Source organism: Aethalodelphis obliquidens, unplaced genomic scaffold (genome assembly GCF_003676395.1).
Source record: "Aethalodelphis obliquidens isolate GAN/ISIS:26980383/991018 unplaced genomic scaffold, ASM367639v1 scaffold7, whole genome shotgun sequence".
Taxonomy (NCBI): Eukaryota; Metazoa; Chordata; class Mammalia; order Artiodactyla; family Delphinidae; genus Aethalodelphis; species Aethalodelphis obliquidens.
The window spans coordinates 7,154,754-7,172,130 of NW_020837951.1; the positions used below are offsets into that span (position 1 = coordinate 7,154,754).

General features: G+C 53.6%; 1 protein-coding gene across 2 annotated transcripts in view; it reads left to right on the plus strand.

The window, feature by feature from the left end:
* ZER1 (zyg-11 related cell cycle regulator) overlaps window positions 1-16,066 on the plus strand; it is a 28,858-nt gene extending 12,792 nt beyond the window's left edge. Inside the window, exons 3-16 of one of the 2 annotated variants that reach the window (XM_027104633.1) lie at window positions 577-727; window positions 952-1,388; window positions 1,701-1,877; window positions 3,232-3,346; window positions 3,498-3,644; window positions 3,976-4,149; window positions 7,723-7,938; window positions 8,824-8,865; window positions 9,032-9,151; window positions 9,849-9,964; window positions 10,312-10,500; window positions 11,598-11,695; window positions 13,323-13,425; window positions 15,810-16,066. In XM_027104633.1, coding sequence (XP_026960434.1) covers window positions 577-727; window positions 952-1,388; window positions 1,701-1,877; window positions 3,232-3,346; window positions 3,498-3,644; window positions 3,976-4,149; window positions 7,723-7,938; window positions 8,824-8,865; window positions 9,032-9,151; window positions 9,849-9,964; window positions 10,312-10,500; window positions 11,598-11,695; window positions 13,323-13,425; window positions 15,810-15,867 — 2,143 coding nt within the window. In that variant the 3' untranslated portion in view covers window positions 15,868-16,066. The remainder of the gene's footprint in view (window positions 1-576; window positions 728-951; window positions 1,389-1,700; window positions 1,878-3,231; window positions 3,347-3,497; window positions 3,645-3,975; window positions 4,150-7,722; window positions 7,939-8,823; window positions 8,866-9,031; window positions 9,152-9,848; window positions 9,965-10,311; window positions 10,501-11,597; window positions 11,696-13,322; window positions 13,426-15,809) is intronic. The other variant, XM_027104634.1, reaches the window with a different exon arrangement.
* The last annotated feature ends 1,311 nt before the right edge of the window (window positions 16,067-17,377 follow it).

Below are 17,377 nucleotides of genomic sequence, written 5' to 3' on the forward strand. Positions count from 1 at the left end.
CATTTTACAGATGAAGGAACTGAGGTCTGGGGAATTGCAGTTACTCGTGTGAAGTTGCCCAGGTAGTGAACAGCCAAGCCAGGGTGGTGTATGACTCCACAGCCTTTTCCACCAGACCAGCATCTGCTGGTATCTCAACAGAGTTTTGTTGAGCGCTCGCTCTGTACCCAGCTGGGAACTCCAAACCCCTCGGCTCAGTCTTCCTGTTGGACAGGGTTCTGGGAAGGGCTGATCAAGGAATCAGAAGCTGGCTTAAAGAAGATGGGGAGTGTGGACGTGAATGTTTGTTATAGAAGCGTCTACAGTTTGGCGGGGAAGAGCTTGGGATTTGCCATTGCTAGAGGCCCCTTTATCACCAGCTGGTCTACCTTTGGACTCCTGGGTGCTGGGGCCACCCTTAATCTCATCTGTAGGGTAGTCCGGATCCAACCAGGTGCTGTGAGGAAGAGGAGGGGAGGAGGTGGAGGTTGCTGCCGGGGTGGCCAGGGAAGGCTTCAGAGGAAGGGGAGGGCTTGTGCTGGGCCTTGAAGGTAGCATGCGGGTCCCTCCCCTGAGCCAGGCTTCCTTCCCTCCCAGGTATGTGGAGCTGGTCAACGCCGCCTGCAACTTTGAGCCGCATGAGAGCTTCTTCAGCCTCTTCTCAGACCCCCGCAGCACCCGCCTCACCCGAATCCACCTCCGCGAGGACCTGGTGCAGGACCAGGACCTGGAAGCCATTCGCAAGCAGGTGAGACCTGGTCACCAGGCACCGGGGATGGCCGGGGGAGGCCACCCTGAGACGGTCAGGCAGAGTTGGGGCAGGACCGGTCACCTCCAGCCCAGGAATCCTGAGGCGCCTCCAGGGCTCTCCCCCTCGTGCAGACCCCTCCCCAAGCCCCACGTGTGGCTCAGGGCCAGGCCTAGGCTGGGGTGTGGGTGCAGAGGTGATAACGGGGCTGTGCCCGCCGCCAGGACCTGGTGGAGCTGTACCTGACCAACTGCGAGAAGCTGTCCGCCAAGAGCCTGCAGACGCTGAGGAGCTTCAGCCACACCCTGGTGTCCTTGAGCCTGTTCGGCTGCGCGAACATCTTCTACGAGGAGGAGAACCCGGGGGGCTGTGAAGACGAGTGCCTCGTCAACCCCACCTGTCAGGTGCTGGTCAAGGACTTCACCTTCGAGGGCTTTAGCCGCCTGCGCTTCCTGAACCTGGGCCGCATGATCGATGGGGTCCCCGTGGAGTCCCTGCTGCGGCCGCTCAACTCGCTGGCCGCCTTGGACCTCTCGGGCATCCAGACGAGCGACGCGGCCTTCCTAACCCAGTGGAAAGACAGCCTGGTGTCCCTCGTGCTCTACAACATGGACCTGTCTGACGACCACATCCGTGTTATTGTCCAGTTGCACAAGCTGCGGTGAGCTGCGAGCCCAGAGCTCGCGGGGTGGGGGTGGGGAGGTGCGGATTGTCAGTCCCAGAAGATTCCTGAGCCCCCGGCCAGGCAGAAGGTGGGGATAGAAGAGACAGTCCTATTCCTTAAACCCACTGTTTTGGTCTGACCGGGGCTGTTAAGGGCACCTGGGTCCCAGCACGTTTTTTCCCAGAACGCCCTGGAGTGGTTGTAACAGGGATGGGCCCTCCCCTGCCATGGACTGAAATAGGAGGGGTCTACGAGGCAGCCCCAGTCTGTGTCCAGCTCCTGACCTGTGCCCCCAACTCCAATCTCCAGACACCTGGACATCTCCCGAGACCGCCTCTCCAGCTACTACAAGTTCAAGCTGACTCGCAAGGTGCTGAGCCTCTTTGTGCAGAAGCTGGGGAACCTGATGTCCCTGGACATCTCTGGCCACATGATCCTGGAGAACTGCAGCATCTCTAAGATGGACGAGGATGCAGGACAGACCAGGTGGGGACCCACCTGCCATGTTTGCTAGCAGGGTATCATTCAACAGGCATTGACCAAGTGCCCCTCTGTCAAGTGCTTGTCCTGGATGCTGGACAGAAAGAAACAAATCAGACCCTCCCGAGTCTGTGTGAGCTACTGGGGACAGACGGGTCATTATTAGGGCTGCACAGGGCTCTGGGGTTGCCCTGAGGGTCAGGAAGGAGGGAGGAGGAGGAATGGCACCCAGGCTGTGCAGAGAGCTCATTCTGAGTTTGCCAGAGGAAGGGTGTTCTAGCAGAGGAGACAGCACGTGCAAAGGCTGGAGGTACTGCATGGGGAGTAACTGGGAGATTACGGCGCTCAGACGGGCCGGAGCTGGTGTGGTGGTATTAAGGTAAGGCCAGCATACCCGCCACTCGTTAGGTGTTACGGCAGACAGGCTGGTCCCCAGGTTTGTTGTTTGGAGGAGAGAGCTGATTCAAACCCATCCAGCTGTCACTGGCCGTAAACCCTCTCCCCGACCGGAATGGAGTGGGGTTTGGTTGATGGGCATGTCCCTTCATGACTGTTGGGGGAACCTAAAGATGACACATCCTCACTAGAATGGCAGATAGGATTCTCCAAAGATGGCTGCAACAGTATCTCCTATCCCACATGTTCTCTACAGTGTGACCTTGTCATCCTCCCATCAAGAGGTGGGGTCTATGTCCGTCCCCTGCCTTTAAAAAAAAAAAAAGGGACTTCTCTGCTTCCCTGGTGGCACAGTGGATAAGAATCCTCCTGCCAGTGCAGGGGACACGGGTTCGAACCCTGGTCCGTGAAGACCCCATGTGCTGCGGAGCAACTAAGCCCGTGCGCCACAACTGCTGGGCCTGCGCTCTAGAGTCCGCGTGCCACCACAACTGAGCCTGCATGCCGCAACTACTGAGCCCACGTGCCACAACTACTGAGCCCGTGTGCCACAACTACTGAGCCCGGGTGTCACAACTACTGAGCCCGCGTGCCGCAATTACTGAGCCCGCGTGCCACAACTACTGAGCCCACGTGCCGCAACTACTGAGCCCGCGTGCCACAACTACTGAAGCCCACATGCCTGGAGCCCGTGCTCCACAACAGGAGAAGCCACCCCAGTGAGAAGCCCGTGCACCGCAACAAAGAGTAACCCCTGCTCGCCACAACTGGAGAAAGCCTGTGCTCAGCAACAAAGACCCAACACAGCCAAGAAAAAATCAAAAACAAAATAGACAAGGCTGGAGGGCCTAGCAGAGGGCCCCAAGGAAACGCCTCACCACCCCCCAGGGAGAGGCCCTTGTTTGTGCTGACCCAGGGCAGCCCCGGGCCCCAGGCCACTCACCCCAACACCCTTTTCCCTCAGCATCGAGCCTTCCAAGAGCAGCATCATGCCGTTCCGGGCTCTGAAGAGGCCACTGCAGTTCCTTGGGCTCTTCGAGACCTCCCTGTGCCGCCTCACGCACATTCCGGCCTACAAAGTGAGAGGGGGAGGGGGAGGGGAGGACCAGGGTGCCCCGGGAGAAGGGAAGGAGGGGTCTGTCTGCCCTGGGCCTAGAGATGGCGGCACTGGGATCGGGCATCCCAGTGCTTGGCCTCTTCTGGGATGTTCTGATCATGCTCCATCTCCAGGTGAGTGGTGACAAAAATGAGGAACAGGTGCTGAATGCCATCGAGGCCTACACGGAGCACAGGCCGGAGATCACCTCACGGGCCATCAACCTGCTTTTCGACATCGCACGCATTGAACGCTGCAACCAGCTTCTGCGGGCCCTGAAGGTCAGTCCCGACCCTGGGGGCCCTCGGGCTCCGGTGCATTCCCACCACTCCCTCCTCTACACCCCTCCTCTTCCCCAGGACACCAGCCGTGCCGCCTCCCAAACCCCAGCCCCGCCTCGCGGTGCCTAACTTGCCCCAGCACTGGCCTCGTCCCAGGACTGTGGCCTGCCCCAGTTTCTGCTCCCCAACCCCTACTTCTGCCCTCAGGCAGCAGGATCAGGCTGAGCCCTGCCCCAGAGGACCATCCAAGCCCCTCTCACAGCCCCAGGCCTGTCCCCGCGCAACTTGGACAGGCCTGGCCAACCCCGGCCCGTACTCTGTCTTCATACAGCTGGTCATCACGGCCCTCAAGTGCCACAAGTATGACAAGAACATTCAAGTGACGGGCAGCGCTGCCCTCTTCTACCTGACCAATTCCGAGTATCGCTCAGAGCAGAGCATCAAGCTGCGCCGGCAGGTCATCCAGGTGGTGCTGAATGGCATGGAATCCTACCAGGAGGTGACGGTGAGCCCCCACCCGCTGCCTGCTCTGACCCAGACACCCCACTTCCTGCTCACCCTGTGTGCCCCAGCCTCGCCAGCAGGCTCGCAGAGCCCTCCCGGTGCCATGCTTGCTCTCGCCCTTTCTCTCCTGGCTCTGTACCGCCCCCCCCCAACCCCCCTTTCCCGCGGCATCGCTGCCAGACTCTGGGACCTGGCATTCAGGGCCCTGGGACCTGGCCCCACCCGGCCAGTCCATCGCCCACTGCCACCCTCCCCCAGGGGCCCTGTCCTCCTGACTCTGGGCCTTTGCTCGTGCTAACTCCTTAGCCTGCCCAGTGACACTCTGCTGAGGTGGGTATTTTTTTCAATAACTGCTTTTATTATAAAAGTAATCAAAATTTTTACTGGAGAAAAATTACAGGTATAAAAGAAAAAAACAACAACAACCCGTAATCCCAGCACACAGAGAGCCAAGATTAACGATGGATATCTACTGTTGTGGCTTTTAGTCTGTGCATATTTATTTAGTAAATGGGACCATTCTGTGTGTACTGTTGTATAACCTGGATTTTCATTTCAACAGCGTCTTGTAAATGTGAACATCTCCCATATCAACAAAACATTTTACAACAAAATTTTAAAAGCATTGTTTCTTTTCTGATTACAAAAGTGAGATACCTAATGCTTAGAAAACAAATTCAAGTAATAGAAAATGCACTAACTAGAAAGTGAAAGTTCCAATCCCAGCTCTCCTCCCCCCCGGGGCAGCTGGTTTGAACAAGTCGGCTTCCTAATTGTTGGTGTCGGCATAGTGTGAAGTGTTCCCATTCAAGGAGAGGCTGCCCTGGTGCTGACTCTGTGCTGGGGCTCAGAGGCAGTGGTCAAGCCCCATCCCCGAGGGGCAGCAGGACGGGGCTCCCCCGAATACACGGGCTGCACTTACTGAGTCAGCCCCACGGTTGAACATTTAGGTTGCTTTTCATGTTTTGCTATTTCAAATAAGGCTTTGCTGAATACAAGTAATTGATGCTCCTCACGAGACACGTCTAAAAAGGAGAATGGCTGGAGCAGTGGGTTTGTGTATTTTTAAAGCATTTGGTACGTGTTCTTGCATTGTCCTCCAGAAAGGCTCTGGTGGGGATATAGTCTCTGCAGGGATGAGAAGGCCCCCTTTCCCACTGCCTGCCAACTCCAGACCTTAGAGCAACAGTTCTTCCTGCATTGAGATTGATTTTATAATCAGGTAAAAGGCTTGTCTTTTTTTTTTTTTTTTTAACGAGAAAAGAATGCTAGCTGAAGACTCGCAAATTCATAAACTCTTTCAAAGAAATAGAAATTCAAGTAACAAGATAATCACTTTTTAAAATTTATTTATTTAGTTAGTTATTTTTGGCTGTGTTGGGTCTTCGTTTCTGTGCAAGGGCTTTCTCTAGTTGTGGCAAGCGGGGGCCACTCTTCATCGCGGTGCGCGGGCCTCTCACTGTCATGGCCTCTCTTGTTGCGGAGCACAGGCTCCAGACGCACAGGCTCCAGACGCGCAGGCTCAGTAGTTGTGGCTCAAGGGCCTAGTTGCTCCGCAGCATGTGGGATCCTCCCAGACCAGGGCCCGAACCCATGTCCCCTGCGTTGGCAGGCAGATTCTCAACCACTGCGCCACCAGGGAAGCCCGATAATCACTTTTTGACTCGAGAGATTGAAGATGTCCGTTGACAAAGGTCAGGGGAAGAACACACTCGCACTTTCCACTGGTGAGGTGTGACCTGAACAACCTCTTCACAGGGCAACTTGCAGAACCTGCCAAAACTGTGAATGCATTTATCTTTTGGCGTAAATTCCACAGTTAGAAATGTTCTTAGAGGAAAAAGATACATGTACATCCTCCCTTTTTGATTAAATAAGAAGTCAGAGGCAACCAAAATGTTTTAGCAATAGGTGCCTGGACCTGAAAGATTAACGTAAGATCTGCCCACATCATGGGATGTGATGGTAAATCTGTACATCCTAACATGGAAAGATGGATGGCCCTGCATGTTGATAAGTGAAGAGAAGTTTTGGACCAATATGGATAAAACCTTCTTTCGCCTCTCCCCTCCCCCAAGTATACATTTGTATTTCCATGGTAGAAAAATCTAGAAGGTTGTGCATCAAACTTTTTTTTCTTTTAATATTTTTGGCTGCGTTGGGTCTTCATTGCTGTGCGCAGGCTTTCTCTAGTTGCGGCAAGCAGGGGCTACTCTTTGTTGTGGTACGTGGGCTTCTCATTGCGGTGGCGTCTCTTGCTGCGGGACACGGGTTCTAGGTGTGCGGGCTTCAGTAGTTGTGGCACGTGGGCTCAGCAGTTGTGGCTTGCGGGCTCCAGAGCACAGGCTCAGTAGTCGTGGCGCACAGGCTTAGTTGCTCCGCAGCATGTGGGATCTTCCTGGACCAGGGCTCGAACCCGTGTCCCCTACATTGGCAGGCGGATCCTTAACCACTGCGCCACCAGGGAAGTCCTGCATCAAACTTTTAACGGCAATTACTTCTGAAGAATTAAGTGGGGGACTTTATAACTTTGTACTCAGATAGTATTTTTTGAAATTTTTATAGTAAGTATTGCTTTTATGATTTAAAATAATTTTTTTTCTCAAATTATGAAATATATGTATATTGTGGGGGAGAAAAAGGACAGAGTTAACAAGGGTTAACAAGTTAATTAGAGGATTAGGATATCCTCTAATTTATATAAGTAATGAAGTATGGTGAACTTCCAGTATCTATTGAGAAAGCATGGAAGGAAATTATGAGGAAAATGCACTGAGAATACTGTAAAATAAAGAAAGAAAGAAACCCACAGACAGCACAAAGAGTAATTGAGGATGTGGAGTGACTGGAACTTTTCTGTGCTTCTGGTGGGAGTATAAACTGGTACAGCCACCTTGGAAACAGTCTGGTGTTACCTGGTAAAGCTGAAGACGTGCACACCTTGTGACCTAGAAACTCCACCCTGCGCGTGGGTGCCCTAGAGGAGCCCACACACGTGGACACCAGGATGCACGTACAGGACATTGTTTGAAGTAGCCAAACACTGAAGTCTACCCGAACGTCCGCTAGCAGTGGACTGCATAAATAAATTAGAATTCTATACTGCAAATGAAAAAAAATGCATTTCAGCTACTTATAACAAGATGGTTGATCTTGCAAACCTGTGGTTGAACAAAAAGCCACAAGATGCTAGAGAATCTTTCAAGTGAAAGGCAGGGATGGGGCTCTCTCGTGGGGAGAGGGGCTTATGACCAGGAAGGGACATATGGGGACTTCTGGGTGCTGGCAATGTTGTTTCTTGACCCAAATGGTGTTTACATGGTTGTTGAAAAGCTTGTTTGCTTTATAATTATTTGCAAAACTATACATTTGTGTTTTATGCACTCTTCTGTATATTACAGCTCACGTTTTTAAAAAATATTAAAAAAAAAAAAAAGCCTCGTAGTCTCCTCTTCCAGGCAGCCTTCGTGGACCACCACAGCTCTGGATGATCTCACACCTCTAGGGAGCCCCTCAAGTCCAGCTCCCACGGCTGACCCTGACTGTGCTCCGCTTGTCTCCTGGCCCCGCCCAGGTCCAGCGGAACTGCTGCCTGACCCTCTGCAACTTCAGCATCCCTGAGGAGCTGGAGTTCCAGTACCGCCGAGTCAACGAGCTCTTGCTCAGCATCCTCAACCCCACGCGGCAGGACGAGTCGATCCAGCGCATCGCCGTGCACCTGTGCAACGCCCTGGTCTGCCAGGTGGACAACGACCACAAGGAGGCCGTGGGCAAGATGGGCTTTGTCGTGGTGCGTGCGCGCGCGGCGGGGGCTGCGTCTCCCTCCCTCCTCCACAGCCCCACTGCCCAAAGGGAGGATTTGGGCCGGACCAAAGGAAGAATTTCCTGGGACTTCCCTGGCGGTCCAGTGGTTAAGACTCTGAGCTTCCAATACAGGGGCTGTGGGTTCGATCCCTGGTCTGGGGAGCTAAGATCCCATGTGCTGCGTGGAACAGCCGCCCCCCCAAAAAAAACCAGCTACTTCCAAAGGAAGAATTTCCTAACGGTGAAAGTTGCTGATGACCCGTAGATTTCCTCCACCTAGAGAACACTCTGTCATCCTCTCCCAGCCCCTCCACTCTCCTGTTGGGTCCCACTGTACAAGTCACTCCTGCCTCCTCAGACCAAGTGCCCCTCTTATGTCTTCCCAACTGGGATTAAATAAATATCTGAGGGCCTATCTGTTTAACATCAGCCTCCCCACTGGCTGTGAGCTCCGTAGGGAGAGACGCCGTGCTTGTTCCTTCCATCATCCCGTCCCCGGCACTTCCTAGCACAGGGCCTGGTGCACAGTGGGGAGTTAATAAATATTTGCTGAAGAAAGGAAGGCACATCCAGTCTCCTCCTTTCAGTTATCACTGGGGAGGCTGAAACCCACAGAGGAGGAGGGCCGTGCCCACAGCCACGTGGGGTCAGGCTCGAGCCAGGACTAGCACCCAGGCGTCCTGATGCCAAGTATCAGGTCCATGGGTGGTACTTCTCCCAACAGCCTCGCAAATAGAGAGGCAGATTTGGTCTTGTCGGGATGTATTAACAGGAATAGAATTGCTGACTCTTCCCTCCCTCTTGGTTCTTGGGGGACATGGTAGCTCTTGAAGCCCTGGCCCCCCTGGCAAGTTCTCTTCTCTGCCCACAGACCATGCTGAAGCTGATTCAGAAGAAGCTGCTGGACAAGATAGTAAGTTGAGTCTTCATGGAGCCACCCTGCCCCTCCCCTAGCCTGAGAAGGGACTGGCTTGCCCCTGGGGGGGTGTCCACATTGTGTCAGGGGACCCTGTCACCGGGTGCCAGGAGCCTGGGGGCCCATCCAGGTGAACCTGTGCTGAGCCCTCTCCCCGCTGCAGTGTGACCAGGTGATGGAGTTCTCCTGGAGCGCCCTGTGGAACATCACGGATGAGACCCCCGACAACTGTGAGATGTTCCTTAACTTCAACGGCATGAAGCTCTTCCTGGACTGCCTGAAGGTAGCGCCCTCTCCAGAAGCCTCCTTACTCCCGCTTGGCCGCTCTTCTGTCCCCACGTCCCCCAGCAACCCCTCTCCCCATGGTTCCCATGGAAGGGCAGCGGGGGTCAACTCACAGACCCGCCAACCCAGGATTTGCTGCCAACAGGAAGGAGCTCCAGAGGTCTTCCCTGACCCAGACGACCTGGCTGGGCGCTCCCTTAGAGCCCTCCCTCCAAGGGAGAACTCAGACCCGTCCTTCTCAGCACGATTTCTCAGACTCTCCAGGTCTGGCTGGGGTCCACTGAGGTATCAGCCAGACAGAATTCTGTCCAGTAGGATGGTCTGTTCATCCTAAAACTCATTCTTGATTGTCTTGCTCTAGTTTCCAAAAGTATTCCCTTAGACTAATATTTTGAGCTTTGGTAAATAGAATCATGTTTGTCCCATTCATAATTTTATAGGTCAGATCTCCACTCAGCCTTTGATTTTGTGGCAGGGAGCTCTACCACTTTAATCCCTTGTAGTGTGTACCCAGCACTGTCCTAGGTGTACCGGAAGGTAGGAGAGCAGCAGATTGCACCCGCCCCCACCCCCTCCCCGCTTTGTCTATCTAGTTGAAATGGCCAGACAGATGCTCGTAAAGCTTCTAGGTTACCAGTATCAGACACTAATTAAGTACTCATTGATACGACCCCCAATGGCTCTCATTTTGCCAGGAGTTCCCAGAGAAGCAGGAGCTGCATCGGAATATGCTAGGACTCTTGGGGAATGTGGCAGAGGTGAAGGAGCTACGGCCCCAGCTAATGACTTCCCAATTCATCAGTGTCTTCAGGTTGGTACTTCTCTTCTTTTCCTTTTTGCCTTGGCTGCCAGGATGCTCAGAGCTCTAGTCAGTGCTCAGTTCCAGTAACTGCTGTTAGCCTAGATTTCTGTTAGGAATGCCGCCTTCACTCTATGATGCAGTTTCTTATTCTTTCAATCCTCCATAAATGGTCCTGTTGTAGCTGTACCTTACCTTAAGCGACCTTATATACCCTTTAGAAGTCATCTGGGTACAAATGATAAGTGATAAAGAAATCAATAGTACCTCTGGTATCTGGTCTTTTAGTTGGGGTCCAGCAGCTGGTATCTGAAGAGGGACTTGGGGATCAGGACTCCATTCTTCTCTCTTCTTGGCAGCAACCTGCTGGAGAGCAAGGCTGATGGGATTGAGGTTTCCTACAATGCCTGTGGCGTCCTCTCCCACATCATGTTTGATGGCCCTGAGGCCTGGGGCATCTGTGAACCCCAGCGGGAGGAGGTAGAGGAGCGCATGTGGGCAGCCATCCAGAGCTGGGACATCAACTCACGGAGAAATATCAATTACAGGTGCGGAGTGGGGAGGCGTGGGACGTGGACGTGGGGTAAGTGCTAGGACAGGATGCTCCTTCCCAACAAGGTCTGGTGCGAGCTGCTTGCCCTCCTCCTAGTCCTGTGTCAGGTGTTACTAACCGAGGTATAGTCCACGTAGAGCACAGCATGTAAATGCGCACATCTCACCTCTACAGTTTGGTGCCTGTTTCCTCACGTCGACACCTGTGTGTACCCAAAGCCTGTCGTTTACAAACATTTGATACTTGTCCAGTTGTGAAAAAAAAAAGGAGAAAATACAGACACGCAGCAGGAAACAAAACGGAAACCATTCATTCCCTAAAAGAGCATCTCCCCCCTAACATTCTGGCGTCTCCCTTTCCAGCAGTTTTCTATGCACAGATTTAATTACCTCCAGTCCAGCTGGCATCAAGTCTTACTATCTCGAGTGTGAATTTCCAGCCGCAGCTATGCGTCTCCCTCATCGTTTTATGACTGAGTCACTTTCTGTGTGCACCTGGGCCATCTTGTACTGATGGACATTGAAGTTGAAAACCCGTGTTGGGAGGAACAGGCTCATGCTCGTGGCTTTGCCGACACTCCAATTACTGTCATTTCAGAGGAGAGCTGAAGTGGAATCGCTGGCCCGGGGAGGGGGTGGAGGTTGCACATACATTTTTCAGGCTTTTGGACCATGACTCCAGATGATGCGTAGTAGAAGGCCATTATGGGAAGTGCGGTCAATCTCTTCTGCTTCCCAGGGTCCTTTGTCCCCCACCTCCCAGGGTGCTCATGACCTGTCTCACCAGGGCGCTCTCTTTGTGGAGCCTGAAGGGCCGGGTGCCCCCCGTCCCCTCCATCCTACTGGCCTGCTCATCATTTGTCCACGGGACCCTTCAGTGAGGACAAACCCCCAACAAGAGACAATGCACCTCCCCCCACAATGCCCGGCATCAAAAGTGACCTTGAGGGAGTTCCCTGGTGGCCTAGTGGTTAGGATTCCAGGCTTTCACTGCCATGTCCAGGCTTCATTCCCTGGTCAGGAAACCGAGATCCCTCAAGCCGCACGGAGTGGCAAAAAAAAAAAAAAGTGACCTTGATTTTTCTTCCTATAGGTCATTTGAGCCAATTCTTCGCCTCCTTCCCCAGGGCATCTCACCTGTCAGCCAGCATTGGGCCACCTGGGCCCTGTACAACCTGGTGTCTGTCTACCGTGAGTACCCACTAACCCTTTGTTCACTCATCGGCTGAAAGCAGACTTGCCCTCAGGGAGGTGATAATCCGGGTGGAAGTACTATGAGAGCTGGTGTCAGTGTCTGCGTCTCAGCACCCAGCCCTCCGCTTTCTGGCACTGGTGGGACACCCAGCATAATGGCTGGCCCCTGCCTCATCGGCAGAAGCAGGCCTGGCAGATGAGCCAGCCCATCCAGAGATCCCAGACAGCTTTCTTAATGTTTCCTGCTTCCATACAAGTGAATAGTCAAAAATCTCCATGCCTTCTGTAAGGCAGGGTAAGACCAACCCAAACCAAGAACTAACCCCCGAGGAAACAGACGTCCGAGAGAACAGGAGAGAACTTGAAAACAGGTCTCACTCATTTCCTCGGAGAGACTCCCACCCCCTTTTAGAAGAGCCTGAACTGTCCTCTGCTCAGTGGCTTTGGGGGAGAGGAAAAAGAGGGTGCAGCACCAAGAGACTTTGATTGCAGACCAGGTTTGACCCCTAGTTCTCTCCTTTACTGGTTATGTGATCTCATGCAGGTTATTTAACCTCTCTGGGCCTCAGTTTTCTCCTCTGTAAAATGGGGATAATAACACTTACCTCATAAGGTTGATGTGAAAAGAGAACCAGCAGAAAGTGCTGAGCCCTGGTGCCTGGATACTGCTCAGTCCTGCTACTGGCAGCGTGAATAAGAGTGCAGGCCTTGGGGGAAGACTGCCTGTGTTACTTTGAGCAGGTTTCTCAACCTCTCCATGCCTCATTTGCCTCATCTTTAAAATGGGGTAGTAATAGTACTTTCCGCATAGGATTGCTATGAAGTAAGACATGTAAAGTGTTTGGAAGAGTGCTTTGGCACATCCCAGCTGTTCAGTAAGCATTTGCCAATTTTCTATTATTCCTTGAGGTTAGTCTTACTAAAAAGTAGCACCTTACCTCAAAGAGGCAGTGTAGCACAGAGGAAGAGCCCTGAGCCCAGACTCCCTCAGACAAGCCTCTAGAGTGACTTTGAGTGGATTACTTCATCTCTCTGAAACTCAGCTCTTTCATCATTAAATGGAGATGATAAAAATAGCTCCTACGACATAGAGCTGCTGGAGGGCCACTGACATGCCCGTGTTCTCCGTGGAGCGTATAGCCCTGGATACCGAGCCCTAGAATGTTCTCTGTTGGAGTGAGCCATGAAGCCACCCAATAGGTAGCCCTGGTGGTTCCATCCTGGCTGGAAATATTTTGTTAAAAGTACAAATAAACAGGTTCCTGGATCTGTTGAATCAGGATAGCCAAGGGCAGTGCTTAGGAAGCTCTATTTTTACAAAAACTTCTCAGAGTAGAAGGTGCTGGTTTGGGTGACATTTGGCGGGGGGAAATGCCACAGTGAGGCAAAGAAGGGAAGAGCCTTTTCCAAGGGGTTCACCCCTTGCTTCCCCCAGGTGGCCTCAGAACTTGGGCCCCAGGGCTGGGCAAACATGGCTCCTGGCCGGTTGCAGCAGTGCCCTCACTCAGGGCCGAGTCTTCATCCCGCCTTCTGGGAGGGCAGTTCTTGCAGCAAGGGTGGGTTTCTGAGCAACAGGCTGATAGAAATCCCACCCTGATCACCTGCTGTCTGTCCCTATCCATAGCGGACAAGTACTGCCCCCTGCTGATCAAAGAAGGTGGAATGCCCCTCCTGAGGGACATGATCAAGATGGCAACCGCGCGGCAAGAGACCAAGGAAATGGCCCGGTGAGAGACTGGCAGTGTTTCTGCTTGGAGCCTAGACTTGGGGGAGCGAGGGACACAGCCAAGCCCTCTCGTGGTTAGGAATGGCTGAAATTCCCAGGGGCAACTCAGAGCTGAGTGAGGAGGTGGACAGCATACTGACGTCCAGCTGGGGCCTCCCTGAGTGTCATTTTGGCCACAGTGCGGCCGGAAACTGGATGACCAAGCTCTGAGCGGAGCGTCATTGCCCTCATCTGTAAGCTTTATTTTCTTACGTCCTCTCATCCCTGGGCATTAGCAAGTCAGGTCAGAACTTGTCATTATTTTTGGCCAAAGACATTCCAACTAAAGAGAGGACACAGTATGGTAAAATACATAGGGATCAGGCAGAATGCAAATGAGTTTCTGAATGTGAAGGCCCCGGACACGGCAGGGCCATCAAGGCCTTCCTCTGTTGTGTCGTTTTCACTACCGGGTCTAAAATATCATCTACCGGGATCTCACACCCATCAGTGCACAAGAGAGACCCTCAGAGATGCTACATGTCGAAATCAGCAGTAACGACCTTGCTTTCCCCGGGATACATTCTAGAAGAGAACAGAGTTAAGTTTACCCAGTTCTAAGCACAGCGCAGAATAAAGAGTATCGTGGGGGAGGGGCCTGGAGCTCAGAGGCTCCCCAGACAACTACTCACTGGCTGTTTCTGCAGTTATTGTGGGCAAAAGGCACTGCTTGGGCTTCCCTGGTTGCGCAGTGGTTGAGAGTCCGCCTGCCGATACAGGGGACACGGGTTCGTGCCCCGGTCCGGGAAGATCCCACATGCCGCGGAGCGGCTGGGCCCATGAGCCATGGCCGCTGAGCCTGCGCTTCCGGAGCCTGTGCTCCGCAACGGGAGAGGCCACAACAGTGAGAGGCCTGCGTACCGCAAAAAAAAAAAAAAAAAAAAAAGGCACCGCTTAAACGCTATTTTTGTTTTTAATTTATTTATTTTTGGCTATGTTGGGTCCTTGTTGCTGCGCGCAGGCTTTCTCTAGTTGTGGCGAGCGGGGGCTACTCTTCGTTGCGGTGTGCGGACTTCTCATTGCAGTGGCTTCTCTTGTTGCGGAGCATGGGCTCTAGGCATGCGGGCTTCAGTAGTTGTGGCTCGCAGGCTCAGTAGTTGTGGCTCGTGGGCTCTAGAGCGCAGCCTCAGTAGTTGTGGCGCACGGGCTTAGTTGCTCTGCGGCATGTAGGATCTTCCCGGATCGGGGCTCGAACCTGTGTCCCCTGCATTGGCAGGCGGATTCCTAACCACTGCACCACCAGGGAAGCCCACTGCTTAAACATTTAATTGACAGATTGGTCTGAGTTTGAGAATGGTAAAATGAGTGGTTCTCCAACTTAATCTCCCTAAAGAATCACCTAAAAAGATTGTTAAAAACATTCAGTCCCACCCTAGATTTTCTTTTCCGGTGGGCCTGGGAATGTGCATTGTCAACAGGGCTCCCAGGAGGTTTGAGAAGCACTGGGTAAGACTGACCCGTAACCTACCCCAGTCACTTTGAACATCTCTGTAAGACTTGAGGTGTGTACCCAAGCTGGCCAGCCTGATGGCAGGGTGCTTAGGAGAAATCCCTCTGCCTGTTCACCACCAGTCCTGTCCCACCCCAGGCATCCCTTACTTCCTAAAAGGCATTGAGGCACCTCTTTAGCACATGAAGGCTGCCGTGAACACACACACACACACACACACACACCCGCCACCAACCCAGAGGCTTAGTGTGAACGGGAAGGCCGTGCAGGGTTCAGGGTGACACCTGACGGCGGTTCCCAAGGGGCAGACTAGAGTGAGAGACAAACTCGAGATCTGAGCATGAGGGGTGACTCCCAAACGCTGCACGGGGACTTGGCCGCTGCAGGGTGTCGGGCCCTTGTACTTGTGCAAGCACAGCTGCCCTAGCCCTACCCGGACCTGCTGCTGGAGCAGGATCTCTGGGTGAATCTGATGCGCAGCCAGTTTGGGGATCACCAGTAGACTTTGGGGAAGAAAAAGGCCTGGGTGTACAGGGAAAAGGTGAAGAAGGAAGATGTTGCTGAAAAAAAGACCAGAAGGTTTTGGAGGTTAGGCCTGAGCTGATTCAGGGACGCCCCTAACCACAGATGCCCAGGCACTGAGAGGTGGAAAGGGGGCCTGGGGAAGTAGGAGGGGAGCACGCGGGGCTGATGGCATTCGTGGCCACGAGTACCATTTCCTGGGTACCCCGCACATGCTGGCCACTCTGCCCACCACTTTGTACACTTCATCTCATTCAGCGTCAACATCATGGTTACCGTTGGCTAACAAATCCCGCAGCCTGATCAGCTGGGAGGGGCTGGGCCCACCCCAACCCCAGCCCACCCTCCAATCCTCTTTCTCTCATTGTCTCCAGCAAGGTGATTGAGCACTGCAGTAACTTTAAAGAGGAGAACATGGACACATCCAGATAGAGGCCTCTGCCCCCACGGCCGCCACTGCTCTGGACCACGAGGCTGGGAGGAAGCACTCTCAAGCAGCCCAGCTGGCAGATCCCCACCCGGGGAGCCTCCCAACTGGATGAAGGGACACAGGGGGACTTTTGCACAACCGACGCTTTTCCTTAACATTAGTGAGATATATATATATATATATAATATATATATATATTATATATATATATATTTTATATATATATATTATATATATATATTATTTTTTTTTGGTTAGGAAGTGTGAAGTTTTGTGTGTATGATTTCTGTACAAAAACAAAAGAAACACTCCCTGAGTCCTCGCAGCTTCCTTGGCCATTCTCAAGCCCCAACTCAAAGCCTTCATCGCTGCCACACTCACTCCTACCCCTGCCAGACTAAATGCCTGTAACATTGTGAGTGTCCAGCCCTCGCCCTGTAACCTCTGACCTTGGCCTCCCTTCCTGTTAGGAGAGGCAGTGGGCTTTCGATAGCCCACTCCAGCACCCTAACCCACCCACCAAAGCCTGAGAACGCCCTCTAGGTTCCTGGGTGCAGCTGATGGGGTTTGGAGATTACAACTAACCCCACTGGGTCTCCCAAATGCCTTGGTGCTCTCGGCTGTGGGCCTCTGGGGCGAGCAAGTAAGCCGTACCTGCCTAGGTCCAGGCAGTCCCAGCCCCAGAGGGCCCTCGAGGAGTGGAGCGCACAGTGGCTCTGCTGCCCTCTGGCCAGGCCTGCCTGAGGCCACGCTGCTATGGAGGCTGCCTCCTAGTCTCCCACCAGGTCCCAGGCTGTCGAAGGCCCCAGCCCAGGGCTGGTCAGAATTCAGGCAGATTCCACTGCCCCTTCTGCCAAACATATCCAGAACCTGCCCCCCACCCTGGAAGCCAGCACCTCCTGGGGCCAGGGGCTTTTTCCCCTCACCCCCTACCCCTCATCTGCCCGCAGCACCCATGGTGCCCAGGCACCCCACCAGCAGAACTGAGCCTGCCTCACTCGCCCCTGCCTGCCCCGCTGCCCAGAGGACCCCACACCTCTCTCACAGGCAGGAGGTCCCCAAGCCACCCTTTCCCGGTGGCAACAGGCAGACACCTCCAGACCAGCATTTGGCACATCCTGCAGCGGCCCTGCCCGGCCCTCCGGGGCCCTTCCCGCGCCCCTCCCATACTGACCCCAGGCTTTCCCTCGGAAACCTCCGTGCTGTTGTTTCAGAGAAGTGTGAGACACAAACGTATCTTGAAATATCTTGTGGTCCTCCCTTGATGTCACTCCGAATTGCTTCTCATGGCACAGACGGCGGTGAGGAGGCCCCTCTGGAACAAGGGGCTGGGGAGCAGAGCTGACTCTGCAGGTGGCCCTTGAGGGGTGGCTTTTCTTCCCTCCTCCTTCCCTGGGCCTGTTTTTGGATTCTCCTGGTGTTTCTGCCTGCAGACAGAGCGGTCTGGATGAGCAGCCCAGGGGAGAGGCACCTGGCCTTTCTCCCCTGGGGTCTTTCGCTCCCAGCCGTGGG